We start from the raw sequence: 14,473 nt of genomic DNA on the forward strand, positions 1-14,473 counted from the left end.
TGTATTTGAGCAATATCTTGGAAATAAAATTGATAGCACTTGGTGTTGATTCAGTATGAAAGGTTAAAGTAGAAAATGATTGAGGGTGACTCCCAGGTTTGAGGTTTAGTGATTGTGTGGATGGGATGATCAGGAACACATAAAGAATAATAAAGTGATGAAGAAAGAAAGAAAGAAACAAATTGAGTTTTGGATATGATAAATAGTTTGAGATGCACATGGAATACCTAAATTCTTTTTAAAACATGATTTAATCACCTAAATTAATGAAGAAAACCATTGAGGACAAAGTAGAGACAACATTTTCTGAGGTATGTTCTTTCTTTCACTTTATGATCTCATTCAGGGCTTTTCCTTTCTCTAAGTTCAATGTGGTGTCAAAAGATAATTGATAGAGGCCATTAAGGTTTACCTTTCAGTGGAATAGAAGGATTCCATTTTCATAAAATTTCTCCTTTATCTGCTTTATCAGATACAAGCCACAATGCATACCATCATGAGAAATTTATTTCATAATTTTCTTACTTTCTGCAACAGAAAGTAAACTTGGAGGGGAGAGAATGCTAAAATTCTGATACAAGAGCAAATATTTATTTATAGTTTCCAGTGCTAAAACTTTTTATTCTGGAATGGTGGCAAAGTTCTAACTTAAAAAATTTGAAACGTGGTTTATGGGTACATATGCAACTCATTTAAAAAGTCTTTTTAGTGATAGATACAGATAACTGTAGTTTATAGTCCCAGGCATAGGATTTGGTCAACCTGCATTAGCAAGGTTGTCTTTAGATGAAGTGCTCCACTGAGGCACTGCATCTTTTTTGCATGTCTAAGTTTTTTTGTTTTTTCAGGGTTTTTTGGTTTTTATTTTTTTATTTTTTGCACATGGTTCTCTATACAAGGAAACTTAAAGGTGAAAAACAGCAGCCTCCAACTCTGCTCCTTCCTGTCTCTGTCTCTCTCTTCTGAAGAAATGTTTTAAAATTATTCTTCCGATAGTTCCCTAATTTTAGTCAGTACAGTTATAGCACTGTTTCTTCATTCATCAATTTCAGATAATACCCAGTTATGAAAAATAAGGATTTATCTGCTCTTTCCTTCCAGCCTTCTTCCACAGTTTACTGTTTTGTTGATTTTTAGAATTCTCTTAGTGGTTCACCTTTGTAACATTAAATAGTGTATTTGTTTATCAACTTTTGACAGGCTGTGTGCCACGCTGTTGCAACAAAGAGATTCCAAGCAGAGTGACTAACATGAAGTAGAAATTTATTTTTCTCCCCCACAATAGCCTAAGGTCAGTAATATCCCAAAGTTGGGTTGGTAAGCAGCTTTGCTTCACGACTGTCAAGTCTGCCTTTCTCATTAAGTAGCTTCCAGCCCAGGCTCCAAGTGTGCTGCTACAGTTTTTGCTATGTCCCAGGAGGAGAGAGGAAGTCTAAAGCAAGTGACTTTGTCTTTAAAGGAGATGACCTGAAAGATTGCACATCATTTCATTGGCTAGAACTTAGTATCATATTCACAACTAGCTGCAAAGGAGACAGCAAAATGTAGCTCTACGTTCAGCCAAAATTTCAGAGGATTCTGTTACCAACAGGAAGAAAGAAGAATGGATTCTAAGGGTCCAGCTGGCATTTTGCAGTCTAGTTAATATCTTCTAATTCTCTGTTTTATAAGATCAAAGTCCTGGTACCCTTTATTCTGCCTTTCTCTCTGGCCATTCTTTGTGTGTGTGTGTGTGTGTGTGTGTGTATGGTTTAATTTTTTTTAAGTTGAAGTATAGTCAGTTTACAATGTTGTGTCTCTCTGGGCATTCTTTACATTTTGTTAGCTACACACATTTTCTTTTTGTTTTAAAATGTGAAATTGCCAGTTTTACAATCTGTTCTGAAACCACAGCTAAATCTTTGTCTATAGGTTGTCTCTAAAAGCTTGTATCGTTAGCCATAGCGTTTATCTCCAGGTCAAAAAAGTGAGCTATTACAGTTCCTTCTCCTTAGGTCCAAGGTCATGATCCCTTGGCCGCTGGAAAGGACAAACTGCATCATTGCAAATGAACTTCTTTTCTTACATTTATAGATTGATTAAAATCAGGGCACTGTATTTCTAAAGTCTGCATCTGGGCACTGACTTGTTAGATCAATAAGAGAAGCTACAGCAGACCTGGTTAGTGCCCAGGGAGCTTTCAGTCACTTTAGGAAATAAAATTTTCATATTCAGTCATTTTATTTTGACAGGAGCTACTCAGTCAGTTTTGCAGCTGAGTGAAACCTTTTATTCTTGAAGGATTGGGACTAATGTGTTAGCCCAAGATGATCCAAGTTGAAGTAGCTCTCTCCTAGCCTTAATGTCTGAATATAAGAGGAGAGCCATGTCCTCTGACCACAGTAAGAATTTCTTTGATCTCTTTGGGATAGTTAGGAATAGAAGGGTGACTAATGAGATAAAGACTTTGGGCTTTTCAAGGTGGTCTGGTTGTCTTTGGCATTGGAATTCTTATCCTTCCAGACTCTGTTGTTTTCCCAAACAAGGACAGCAATCTGGGGTATAAGAGTCCCTGCACCTGAGGAATTTTTAATGTAGTAGCAGAGAGTGAAATAGACTTCAGTTCAGATTCTGGCTCGAGTACTGGCAATATGACCTCAAGCATGTTATTCTCTGAACTTCTGTTTCTGCTGGAATACGTAATCCCCAAATCCCAATGGCTTAATGCACTGAAGGTTTATTTCTTGCTCGTATTGCATGTTCATTGTCTGTCAGATGGAAACTCTACTCCATGTTTCCTACTCCAGGATCATGGTTAATGGAGCAGCCATGATCTAGTGATGGAACATTGCTGATCACTGCTAGAGACAGAAAGAAAGTTCTGGAGAGTCTCACACCAACAATTAAGTGCTCTGTCATATGTGGCACATGTTATCGTTTCTGTTCACAACTTTTTGTCCAGAGCTAGTGACAGGGTCTCACTCAACCACAGGGGGCCAGGTAGTACACTTCTACCATGTGCCTGGAAAACAGAGAGCCAGAAATCTTAGCAGACAGCACTAACGACTACCACATATAGGAATGCCTACTCATGGCTGATATGAAGATTAAATGATATTGGATACACATGTACCCCATCACCTGGTGCAGGTGCTCAAAAATTATTAGTAGCAATAATATCATCATAGTAAGATGCACACGTACAAAATATTTGAATAACAATATAAAGTGGGACTAAAGATTCTAATAAGCTATGTAAGACCACATCACAGTGTGTATGGAAGTGCCTTGTAAATTAGAACATACTGTGCAAATTCAGGTTGATATTATTATTATCCAACGGATATTAGAAGATAGAACATTAGAGCTTAGTTCAGTGTTGGAGGTAGATCTTTATAGTTATCTATCAAGAAATGATGGTTGAAGTTAGAGTAGGTGAGATCTGTAAGAAAGAGATTAAATGGTGAGAAATACCGAGAGTTGTGAAGGGGTAGCTCTGGACCATAATCACTGTTTGGAAATCAGAAGAAGATATCCCAAGAGATAGAGAAGTAACTCGGGAAAGGGAGGAAGAAAATGCTACTGTGTAATATCATAGAAAAGTCAAGTGAAGAATGTTCTCAGTAAAAAAAATCAATCATATAAAATGTCACTAGAATTCACTGAGCTTCAATTCTGTGAGTTCCATGGGGAACAAGTAAACGGAATGTTACTGAAGGAAGAAATCGTAGTAGTGACTTAGAGGTGTGTATGTGCCAGGTGCTCTGCCTGTTGCAGTCCTGCAAGGAAGCTATTATAAAATTCAGACTTACACATGAGGCTTTCAAAGCTCAGAGTAAAACTTGTCAAATGAAACCTAATTAGTCCATGAGAAGGTTTAAATTTGAATTCAGGTATTAGAAAAGTAAAACTGTATTGTGTAAACACAACAAAATTAAACAGACAAAAAGACTGAAAAAATTCTGAAGGCATTTTTTGTAGTGATCAAAAATCATTTATGTGGATTTTGCTTTCTTGTGGGCACTTTTTAAATATTAAGAACTTTTCTAGATAAAACACACATGTAATGTAGACGCTATGGACTGTGAAATCAATATGTATTTTAGAAGAAAAAGATTTATGTTCTAAATTGGTGATGAAATTTTTAGAATGTTAATGTGAGAATGAATAAATCCCTGTATTTGACTAGATGCTTTACAAAACAGGAATCCTGAAAAAAAAAGATAGCATTTAATAGAGTTATAATTAACATCAGAAGAAGACAGACTTATGTCCATAATTCTATTTTAATTATGCCATTGGTGTACCTTCTTAGTGGGCACAGTTTGACCTTTGCATTGTCAGCATCATGTACAATTCTTTAAGTCCTTTTCTTATTTTTTATGTGAACTGAATAAGAAAGAACATGTAGATGCTGCAACATGCAGACAAAAGAAGTTTTAGCCTAATGTTTTCTCCAAATGGCTATCTGATCTTTGATAGGTCTCTATCTCTGTTGTGCTGTTTACAAAATAAGAGTTTTGGATGAGTTAATTGCTTTTCCCACTCTTTTCCCACTGAGATAAACACGATGGCTGATACTTCATGAGGAACATCCTGCCGTAGTCATACACAGATGATGATTATAGACTGAGGAACACATGGTCTAAGCTGCACATCCCTGGTGCTAGTCCTGCCTTTTTTTTCCTCTCCCACTTGAGAAAACATTTCAGAAAACAAGTGAAGGAAGGTGACATTATTAAGGAGATAACTCTAAATATATCCTTGTTGTCTTCTTAAAAACCTTATCCTTAAATTTCAGCATCTAAAGACAATTTTAAACAAATCGCTTGTGAAACACCTCTCGATTGATATTTTACCTTTGTTGCATGGTCACTTCATGTTCAAAAGCCTATGTATTAGGTGTTCTTCAAGGTTTATTCTAGTTCTAAACTTATTTAATGATACAATTCTGTTATTCTCAAGCATGCTCCAAAGTTCTGATTCCTTGGTTATTCTACTAGCAGTACGTGAATTAGTAGTACCGTGTGCATGATACGGGTTCAATAAATGTTATGGGAATTTATCAACAAATTCATTGTCCTTTTCTGGAGATAGCACTAATGCTTTTGTGAATTTCCAAGAGTAGTTTAGTACTCAGAAAATTGGGTTGTAACATTCTGACTGTTACTTTTAGAAATCTGCCATAACTATCCTCTTCACTTTGATAAAATAGTTGAAAATTTTGCATTTGTCCACAGACCAGACAAAGTAGGAAATGTACTTATTACCTTTAGAAGTCGTAAGAAGTGTAAAGACTACTGATACTATTTTCTAACCATTTGTTGTTTGCTAGACAACATGGGATAAGTACAAATGTAGTCCTGTGTTCATTGTTCACTTATTCAACAAATGCTTATGAAACATTACGGTGCTTATTATGTGCCGACCAGGGTGCCAGGCCAGCAGTTCTCAAAGTGTGGACTGAGGACCCGTGGAGTCTCTGAGACCCTTTTAGCGGATTCACAAAGTCAAAACTATTTTCACACCAATGCTAAGACATTATTTTCCTTTTTCCCTGTGTTGACATTTGCGTTGATGTTGCAAAAGCAAAAGCAGGTGAAACTGCTGGTGTCAGTATGAAGCAAGGCAGTGGCAGCAAACCTTATTAGCAGTCATTCTATTCTACGGAAACGGGGAAAAAGGCCATTTTCACTTAAGAATGTCCTTGATGAAGTAGTAACATTTATATTAATTTTATTAAATCTAGACCTCGAGTGTGTATCTTTTTAATATTCTGAGTGAAGAAACAAGAAATACACTTTCATAAAATGCTTCCGCATACCAAAGTGGCTGTCTCCAGGCTCGTCCCTGTCAGCTCTCGTCCAGGGCTTGGGATCTCATGGACCCTCCAAGCCAGTTCTCTCTGTCAAGTGGCTGCCACTCTCTCCTCTGAGGCTCGGAAGCTCCACTTCTGTCCCCGCTGACCCCCAGCTGGAGAGGGGGCATCACAGTGAGAGGGTGCTTTTCTTCCTTCACCGCTCCCTCCCTGCAGGACCGGTCCTGCACCGATTTTTTCTGTATTATTTCTTTCTTTCTTTCTTTTTTTCTCTTACCGGATTTTGTGAGAATCTTCCTGTATTTCGAAGTGAGAGACACTCTGCCAGAGTTCAGCAGGTGTTCTGTGAGATTCAGTGGGTTTGTAGATGTAATTCTTGGTGAATTTGTGGGAGAGGGCGAGCTGTGAGTCTCTCTATTCTGCCATCTTGGGTCCTCCCCCTATTCTCTGATTTTTGATATTGATTATGAAATGTCTCAACATACGAAAGATCTGCATAACCCAGTGAACCAATGTTTTCTAAGTGAAATAACAAAATTATATACAAAGTCCATTCAAAATGCAGGTTAGACTAATGAATTTTAATGTAATAGTATGAAAAGTTTCTTGATAATATGTAGTTTCAGACTACCATTTGTTGAGTTTTGGTGTAATACCAAAGAAGATTATCTACAATTATCTGAAAAAGCTATTAAAATACTCCCTTTTCCAACTACTTATTTGAGTGAGGCAAGATTTCATTCATATATACACTGTTCAACCAAAAGGGCATATCGCAACAGATTGAATGCAGAAGCAGAGATGAGAATCCAGCTGTTTTCTGTTAACCCAGACATTAAAGGGATTTGATTTACGAAACAAATATAAAACTCTTTCCATTAAATATGTATATATATGTGTTTGTTTTGAATAATAGTTATTTTTAACCGAAAATGTCATTTTGTAATATGTATTGTTATTATTTTTTATTTTTGTTATTCTTAATGGAATAAGCAAATATTTTAAAAATTACTCAGTTGTAATTCTAATATAGGAAATATTGATAGGCTTAGTCGTATAAACAAAAGGCATATGGGGTCCTTGATATTTTTTTTAGAATTGTAAAGGATCCTAATATCAAAAGGTTTAAATGGCTAACTCTGGAGATATTAAAAAAAAATTATTTCTGCAGCTTTTCTTTCATTCCCAAGCTCTATATTCCTGCCACTCAGTCCGCAAAGTGGGAAGCAGTTCTCCCTCCCCTGAAATTCCATGTACTTTATTGCTGTCTTTGTGAAGGTACTGAGTACTTATCTTAGATTTCCATCTAGGCTAATGTGTTTTTTGACGGCACAGACTATATCTTAATCTTTGCATATTCATAAGCTCCTAATACATTGTTTTCCTTGTAGTAGGAATTTTTATACAGGTGAACTGAGTAAAATTTCATATCTTAAAAGTGTTACCTCTAAATATTTTGGAAGATTGAGGATTCTGAATAGCCAGGGTTCTGTTGTTTCTTATCACTAATAACAGAAAGAACTCTGCTTAACAAAAGGGATGCCTGATTCTAGCTAATGGCCTATTGATTTTAAGAAGTAAATAATTGGTTGATCAGTTCATTCAGCAAACATTAGTTGAGCACAAACTGAGTGCCAGGCAATGTGCTGATAAGAACAATATTTTTAGAGACCTTTATTGTAGACATTTAGATTAGTGGTTTCTAAATGCAGGTCTAGCTTCTTCTTTTCATAATGAAATGAGAAAAATAGCAACAAGGAACTTTTTTTCCACAAAACTTAAATATATTTATTCAAAAGAACACTCTTCATCATGAGATTGTTTTCCTAGTTCTTAGTATTAGCATAATCTTTCTTTTCTGATATTATGGTGAAGTTAGGTTTTGGGTTTATTTTGTCCTTACTTGACAAAATTCAAATTTGTTAATTCTCTGTTGGCCTCTGTAGTTTGGGGGGGGACATTTTACTAGCTTGTGGAAAACCACTGATGTAGACATTCTTTTGGCATTTATTGGAAAGGGATTTGACCTTTGGGTTTGACGCTTTAAATCCACTAGCACAATCAGTTCATTTATTCTGGAGCTAATTATCAACTTTGTGAGTTCCCTGCTTCCCTGCTTATATCATCTCTCTCTTGCAGTTTATTGTTCAACTGCAAGGAAAAAATAAAAGGAAATAAAAATAAACCCAAACCAAAAAAGTAACAAACTAACTTTAGTCAAATTTTGGGATGTCAGAATTTTAGGGGTAAAAAAAAGTGGAGAAGAAGTAAAAATTTTTGACCAAAATAGGGCGTTTGAATTATCTTTGGGTCTCAAGTCAGACTGCATTTTCAACTTCTCACCTCTTCACAGAAACTGCTAATTACGGTGAAGGAACCAAATAGTTATAATTCAGATTCTTACCTTTACGTACCATTAACAGTTGAGATGGCAGAGATTGGGTGGGAAATGATGATCCTGAGTCATTACTTCCATAGAATCAGTCATTTATATAGTCATTTTTTCACTCAATAAATGAGTGGCTGTTAGGTGCCAGGTGCTGGGATACAGAGATGAAAAAGACACTGTCCCTGTGCTTAAGTACCTGTGCTTATAAACACTGTCCCTGTGTTTATAATCTGGAAGAGGAAGACAGAGATGTAAGCAAATTAGTGCCCTGAAAATTGTTATAGCATGCTTAGCGCTCACTGGGGACCTGAACAGAAGTTAGGAGTGGTGGGATTTGAGAGAGGTGAAAGGAGATTAAGGATATGCAATGAAGAAAGATGAGGAGATGGAGGTAGAAAGCAGCAGGGGAAAATTATGAGTCTCTTGGTATGGCAGGAGCATGGGGTGGGGTGAGATGTGGAGGTGTGGCAAGAGAAAAAGCTGAAGAGTGAGGCAACAGCTAGATGTAGAACTTTAGATGCTTTGTTTAGGAATTTGGACTCTAATTAGGAATCCAAAGGATTTCAGAATGTGTTCTGTGGGATGGTGATAGGAAAGAAAGAGGTTTTGTAAGGTCAAAACTGCTTGAGAGGCACCAGCTGAGACAAAGTTAGTTAAGCAGGTGCATTTATTGTAAAGCCTCTCAGACCCTTTGTATTGAGTAAAATTTACACTACTAAATTTGTTTGAAGGAGTATCATCTGTTTCTCAGAATGTGCATGGTTTGGGAAACCTTGCAATATGCAATGAGGATTCATTAAAAAATGTTTTAAGCAGAGAATTATAGACAATTATGTAATCTAATTCTATTATCAACACATCATGTGATATTGCTCATTAGATATTGTTCAACCGATATTTTTTTAACACCAAATAATTTCAAAGTGATGTGCTAGATATTCTAGGAGATCAGAAAGATGTGCAAAATGTGTCTGGCACTTTAAAAAGGCATGTTAGTTATCTGTAAATGTTATTCTGTCCAATTAGTTGAGTCAAAAGCAATGCAAAAGCGAGGAAGTTGAGGGTAAACTTGGGGAACTATAGATTTTCTCGGTGGCCTTTGCTTAGTGCTGATTTCCATAAGGTGCTTAATGCTAATTCTTTTTCCAAAGATTGTCACCACTCAAAAGCATGTGCTTCTTTTGCTTCTTTTTGGATTTGGATTGTTTCTGGCTAGGGTCCTCATCCCTGCAGCTCAGGGAGTGCAAAGGGAAGAAAGCTGCCTAATTGAAACTCAAATTTTTTCAGGGGGTGGGGAGTGTGGGGAGTAGTTGTTGGTTTGTTTAACCCTCAAAAGTACTATATCATCCACATTTTGAGGTTTTGGTAGATTCAGGTGGACTCAGTTCTAGGCATCTTTAGGTTATATGTCCTAAAGGTGTATCTAAGGAGTTTTAGAGAAAAATTTCAAAGGTGAAAGAGAAAGGTAAGTTGCACGTGGTGGAACAGAAAGATTAAATCTGGAATTCCTTAACTCTCTACTTTTTCAATGTCGAGAGAGAGAATCTTCAAATCTTCTTGAATTAAATGAATCCTTATTAAGTATTTAGTATCAGCCACCTTGTCAGTTAGGAGAGCACAGAATCAGAGTATCTAGAGCGGATTGGCAGCAACCTCAGGCTTTCTCGTTGCCAATCATGTAGTGGTCAACAGCACTGACCCTGGAACTAGAGGGCTTGGGTTCAAATCTGCTAAATCATTCAGTCCGATTACTTAAGGGTTCCGCTTCCTTTTTTTTTAGGAGGAATTGCACTGTCTGCAATTTATTTTTTTTGATTGAAGTATAGTCATTTTACAATGTTGTGTCAATTTCTAGTGTATAGCATAGTGTTTCACTTATACATACAAATGTTCCTTTTCATATTCTTTTTCATTATAGGTTACTACAAAATATTACTATACAGTAGAAACTTGTTGTTTATATATTTTATATATAGTAGTTCATTTGTTCTTTTTTTTAGTCCAAATATAATTGATATCATATGGTATTTCTCTTTCTCTTTCTGGCTTACTTCACTTAGAATGATGATCTTCAGTTACATCCATGTTGCTGCAAATGACATTATTTTATTTTTTATGGCTGAGTAGTATTTCATTGTATATATAACCTATATCTATATCTATATCTATATCTATATCTATATCTATATCTATATCCATATCTATATATGTATGTTCTTTATCCAGTCATCTGTCAATGGACATTTAGGTTGTTTCCATGTCTTGGCTGTTGTAAATAGTGCTGCTGTGAACGCTGGGGTGTGTGTATCTCTTCGAATTAGAATTTCTACTTCTTACCAGCTATAATATCTTAGGCAAATTACTTAACCTTCCTATGCCGCAATCTCTCCATCTGAAAACGGGAAAATGATAATATGTATCTCATGAGGTCCTGAGGATTAAAAGAGCTAATAAATGTGAAATGCTTAGAACAGTTCCTGCCACAAGATAAGGCTTTCAACTGTTGTCAGTAGGATATCTTTATCCTATTATGGCAATCAATTCTTGAGTAGTAAGTTTTCTGGCCTGAATAGGATTCTGTGTTTGAAGAATGGCCTGCTAACTCTAAATAAGATTGGGTATAAATGGACTGTTAGAAGTTTTTGATTCATATAATTTAAAAATAAAGCAAATATTTGTACATTTAAATAATAATAAGAGCTAATGTTTGTGAGCATATACTATGTACTAGGAGTTGTTCCAAGCATTTTTTACCAATTAACTTATTCATTACTTGAGAGTTGAGGAAACTGAGGCACTGAGAGGGTAAGCAACTTTGCCAAGGAAACACAAATCCTTAGGGGCAGGGCCAGGATTCAAACTCAGGCAGTCTGATCTCATAGCTCACACACATCCTTTGTGATATCCTATCTTTCATCCAAATGTGTTCTGCATTTTAGATTGGTTTGTCAAAGTGTTTTATTTCATTGACTGCAAACATAAACTAAGTGGAAAACATAAGTTAAAAATTAAATTTGTTTAATCATTCAGCATAAAAATATTCCTTTTTCTGTTCTAGAGAAGAGTAGCTCCTTGCGTCAGATGTTAGAGCCATATTAACTATGATTCTTTTGTTTTGTGGAGTATGAGATTAAGATTATGAGCTTGACTTCACCACGGCATCCAGATACCTGTATCCATTCTTTAGAACTGTTTTCCATTTTCCATCTCAGCTACGTACTTTCAGGGTAGTATGTAAGTAATGTCACTTTATGTGCCTTTTTGCAAAATTATATGCTTTTTTCTGCTATCCTTATAAGCATTGAAATAATTAGGGTTATATAAAAACCTAACCTATGAAATGCGTGCTTTCTGGGAGTTGACAACAAAGAACACTGTGACAAATTGTACTTTTTGCATTCTTCAGTGTAAGAAGGCTAGACTGCTCCAAAAATAATCACTCTGTTGCTCTACTTGGTGCTAGCATAGCTGGGTTCACTTTCAAAGAAAACTGGGCAAAACTGATTTGCCACTAGATGGAGCCCTGGCTGTTTGGGTGGAATAAATGCAACACAGCTGGAACATTAAATCATGCCGTCATATCATATCATGCAGGAGGGCCCTGGTATTTGAGGCCCTCAGCTTTTAATTGTAGAATACATCTTTGTTCTTTGCCTGACCTGCAGAGTGACATCACTCCCTTTCTTCCTGTGCGCTGGCTTTGACACAAGCCAGATGGCCGTGGCCATTGGTAGGCGCACAGGCCGCCTGGTACAGCAGTTGATGAAGCAGAATAGGAAGACGTTTTATGGTCAGCTGCGGGAGCACAAGGAGGCTGCAGCTTTGCTAAGTAATTACATTTACCGTGCACACTTATTCCTCACAGAGAAGGTCACAGAGAAAAAAATACATTTTTATTTATAGCGTTGTGAGGTATAGACCTTTGATCTTTTATTAGTCAGTAGTCTGCTCCAAAGGAACGCTCTCTTTCCCCTGCTCTGCAGTCACTCGTGAAAATGACATGTTTATTTATGTTTAATGGTTCTTTCAGGCTGTGCATTGTGATCCTTACCTTCCCTCTTCCTCCCTTTTGTCTCCAGTTAGTAACACAAAAATGTTTTAGTTTTGTAGTGAGTTTAGTTTGGAGAAGTCAGAGTTCAAGCATGTTAATACAAGCAGATTTCTGTCAGATATACTCCAGAGTGATTTGGTAAAATATATTACTGTTTATTATGTGTTTGTTCTTCAAGGAGGTCAGAAGAGACCAGGAACAGACTTTTATTTTGGGGGAGGTGGGTGGGAATGAGGGTCAGGAAATGAATGAGACATTAATTTTATATCCATTTTTGGACATTTAGTGTGAAGGTCACTTGTAATGCTAATTTAAAATAAAATATTACAAGTTAATATTAATCTAGTATTTTCTACCATCATTTGAAGTTAATCTTTACCAACTGAAAGACTGTGCAAAACTTTAAAGAAAATCCTAACTGAACTTTTAAAAAAAGTTTTAACGTTCACACTATTTTGAGATTCTTCCACATGATTCATTTCCAGAAAGTTTAAAAAATATTTTTACCCTTTGTGAGGCTAGGTTGTGAACATTATTTACATAATTGATCTAGAAATTATAAATCATAAAATCAAATGAAAATTCATAGGTGATACACGTTCATCAAGCTTAACGCTGTTTCTAAAATGAAGCCTGCTAGTTGTCCTTAGGTAATTTGTCTATTTTTTTTTTTTTTTTTTAGTGAAACTCTAAAAAGAAATCTCTTAATCTTACAGTATTTTTGCAGTCTTCTCCAGGGAGGAAGATTTGCAAATAATTGCTGGAAGGAGGGAGCGTGGTGTGAGGAGAGAGCATGGCTTTGTAGTCAGAACAGGGTTTTCTAATCCTTTTTCCACTGGCTGTTTGCTTTGTGTCCTTGGACCTCTGAGCCTTGGCTTCCTCACATATGTATTGGTGATAAAACTTACTTCCTAGGTTTATTGTAAGAATTAAATGACACAATATATAGGTATTAGACCCCAGATAGTGCCTGTCACTTGGTTCGAACTCAGTAAATGCTAATTCCTTTCAACTGGTTTAAACCTCGTCCCTTTTTCAACGTCCTGCAAAATGTGTTCACAGATTACACTGCTATTGTATAGTCTGCATTTTATTCATAAGCTATGAATAAGTTTGGGTTGAAAGTAAGCTCACCGTCTGAAAAGTAGGCATTTGAAATTTATTAGCGCTGTGTGTGTGTTCAGCTCCAGACAAAACCGTAACCATCAATTGTGCAATGAATGTGTTTAACATTTGTGATGTTTTAATTTGTTTTTGTTTTCTTTTTTTCTCCTACTCAGCTCTTGCCCCTGTTCTTTGCCTCTCGTTTTGTTGGTGAAGATATCACAGTGATGTCTGCATTCAACCTGCTGCATTTGGTGACAAAGAGCCAGCCAGTAGCCCTGCGAGCCTGTGGGCTTCCCTCAGGTTGCTGCTTCTTATACTGTACTTAGTGAGGGCACTGGTCCAGGGTGGGGGGTGTTTCTGCTGCAGGAAATGATACACCATAATGCTTTGCTAAATTTCGTTTTCTTTTACTTGGGCCCTAATTTGAAGACGGAAATTGGTTATAAATCACCACTCTACTTTGAGTAACATTCATTTCCACAATCCTTACAACCCCTGGAAACATTGTCCAGTTTCCTTGCTCAGTATATAAATGTCACTAATATTTCATGATATCTTCTTGTCCTTTAATGTACACCACACATCTGAAAATCATAATGTTCATAAGGAAGCTGGCAGTTTTGATAAGAAACTGCCTCAAATCACACAAAATAGGACATTCATCTTGTTGGAAGATAATGAAAATGCTTTTCATTCTACATGTGGTCATTCCTTTAGGAAAGAAAAAATTAAAATGAACAACTTTAGTATAATAAAATTAGTTATTGTACTTTCAAAGAAAAGATGTCCCATTTAACAGTGGCCAAATAAAGAGAACTAATATAGCATCTGTTAACTAGTTCATAAATTAGGACCATCACCCTTTTTAAAAAAGGTGATTTTAAGCATTTAAACAAGTGAGACATAAAAGTCCAAAATTTCATTATGTGCCTATATCATGTTTAATATTTTAATTTTATTATGAAAATCATAATGGCCAGATATCTTCTGTGAATATTATTGTCAATATTATTCATATTTTCTTTTAGTGTACATATCTCTATTACCATATTATATAGACAAGTTAAATCCAGCTCATTAAATATTCAATGAATGTTAACTTTGAGTGCCAGGCATTGTGTGAGGAAAT

At 36.1% G+C, this 14,473-nt stretch overlaps 1 protein-coding gene across 9 annotated transcripts in view; it reads left to right on the forward strand.

Annotated features, from left to right (window-relative positions):
* The window catches only part of MSRB3 (methionine sulfoxide reductase B3), a 258,819-nt gene that overhangs the window by 15,865 nt on the left and 228,481 nt on the right, over window positions 1-14,473 (forward strand). For 7 of the 9 annotated variants that reach the window (XM_032493340.1, XM_032493344.1, XM_032493341.1 and 4 more), the window contains one exon: window positions 13,518-13,644. The exons of the other annotated variants lie outside the window; for them this stretch is intronic. In XM_032493340.1, the coding sequence (XP_032349231.1) occupies window positions 13,569-13,644 (76 nt within the window). In that variant the 5' untranslated portion in view covers window positions 13,518-13,568. Of the gene's footprint in view, window positions 1-13,517; window positions 13,645-14,473 lie in introns of those variants that run through there. 9 annotated transcript variants of the gene reach the window in all.

The sequence above is a fragment of the Camelus ferus genome, chromosome 12 (assembly GCF_009834535.1).
Source record: "Camelus ferus isolate YT-003-E chromosome 12, BCGSAC_Cfer_1.0, whole genome shotgun sequence".
NCBI classification, from domain to species: domain Eukaryota; kingdom Metazoa; phylum Chordata; class Mammalia; order Artiodactyla; family Camelidae; genus Camelus; species Camelus ferus.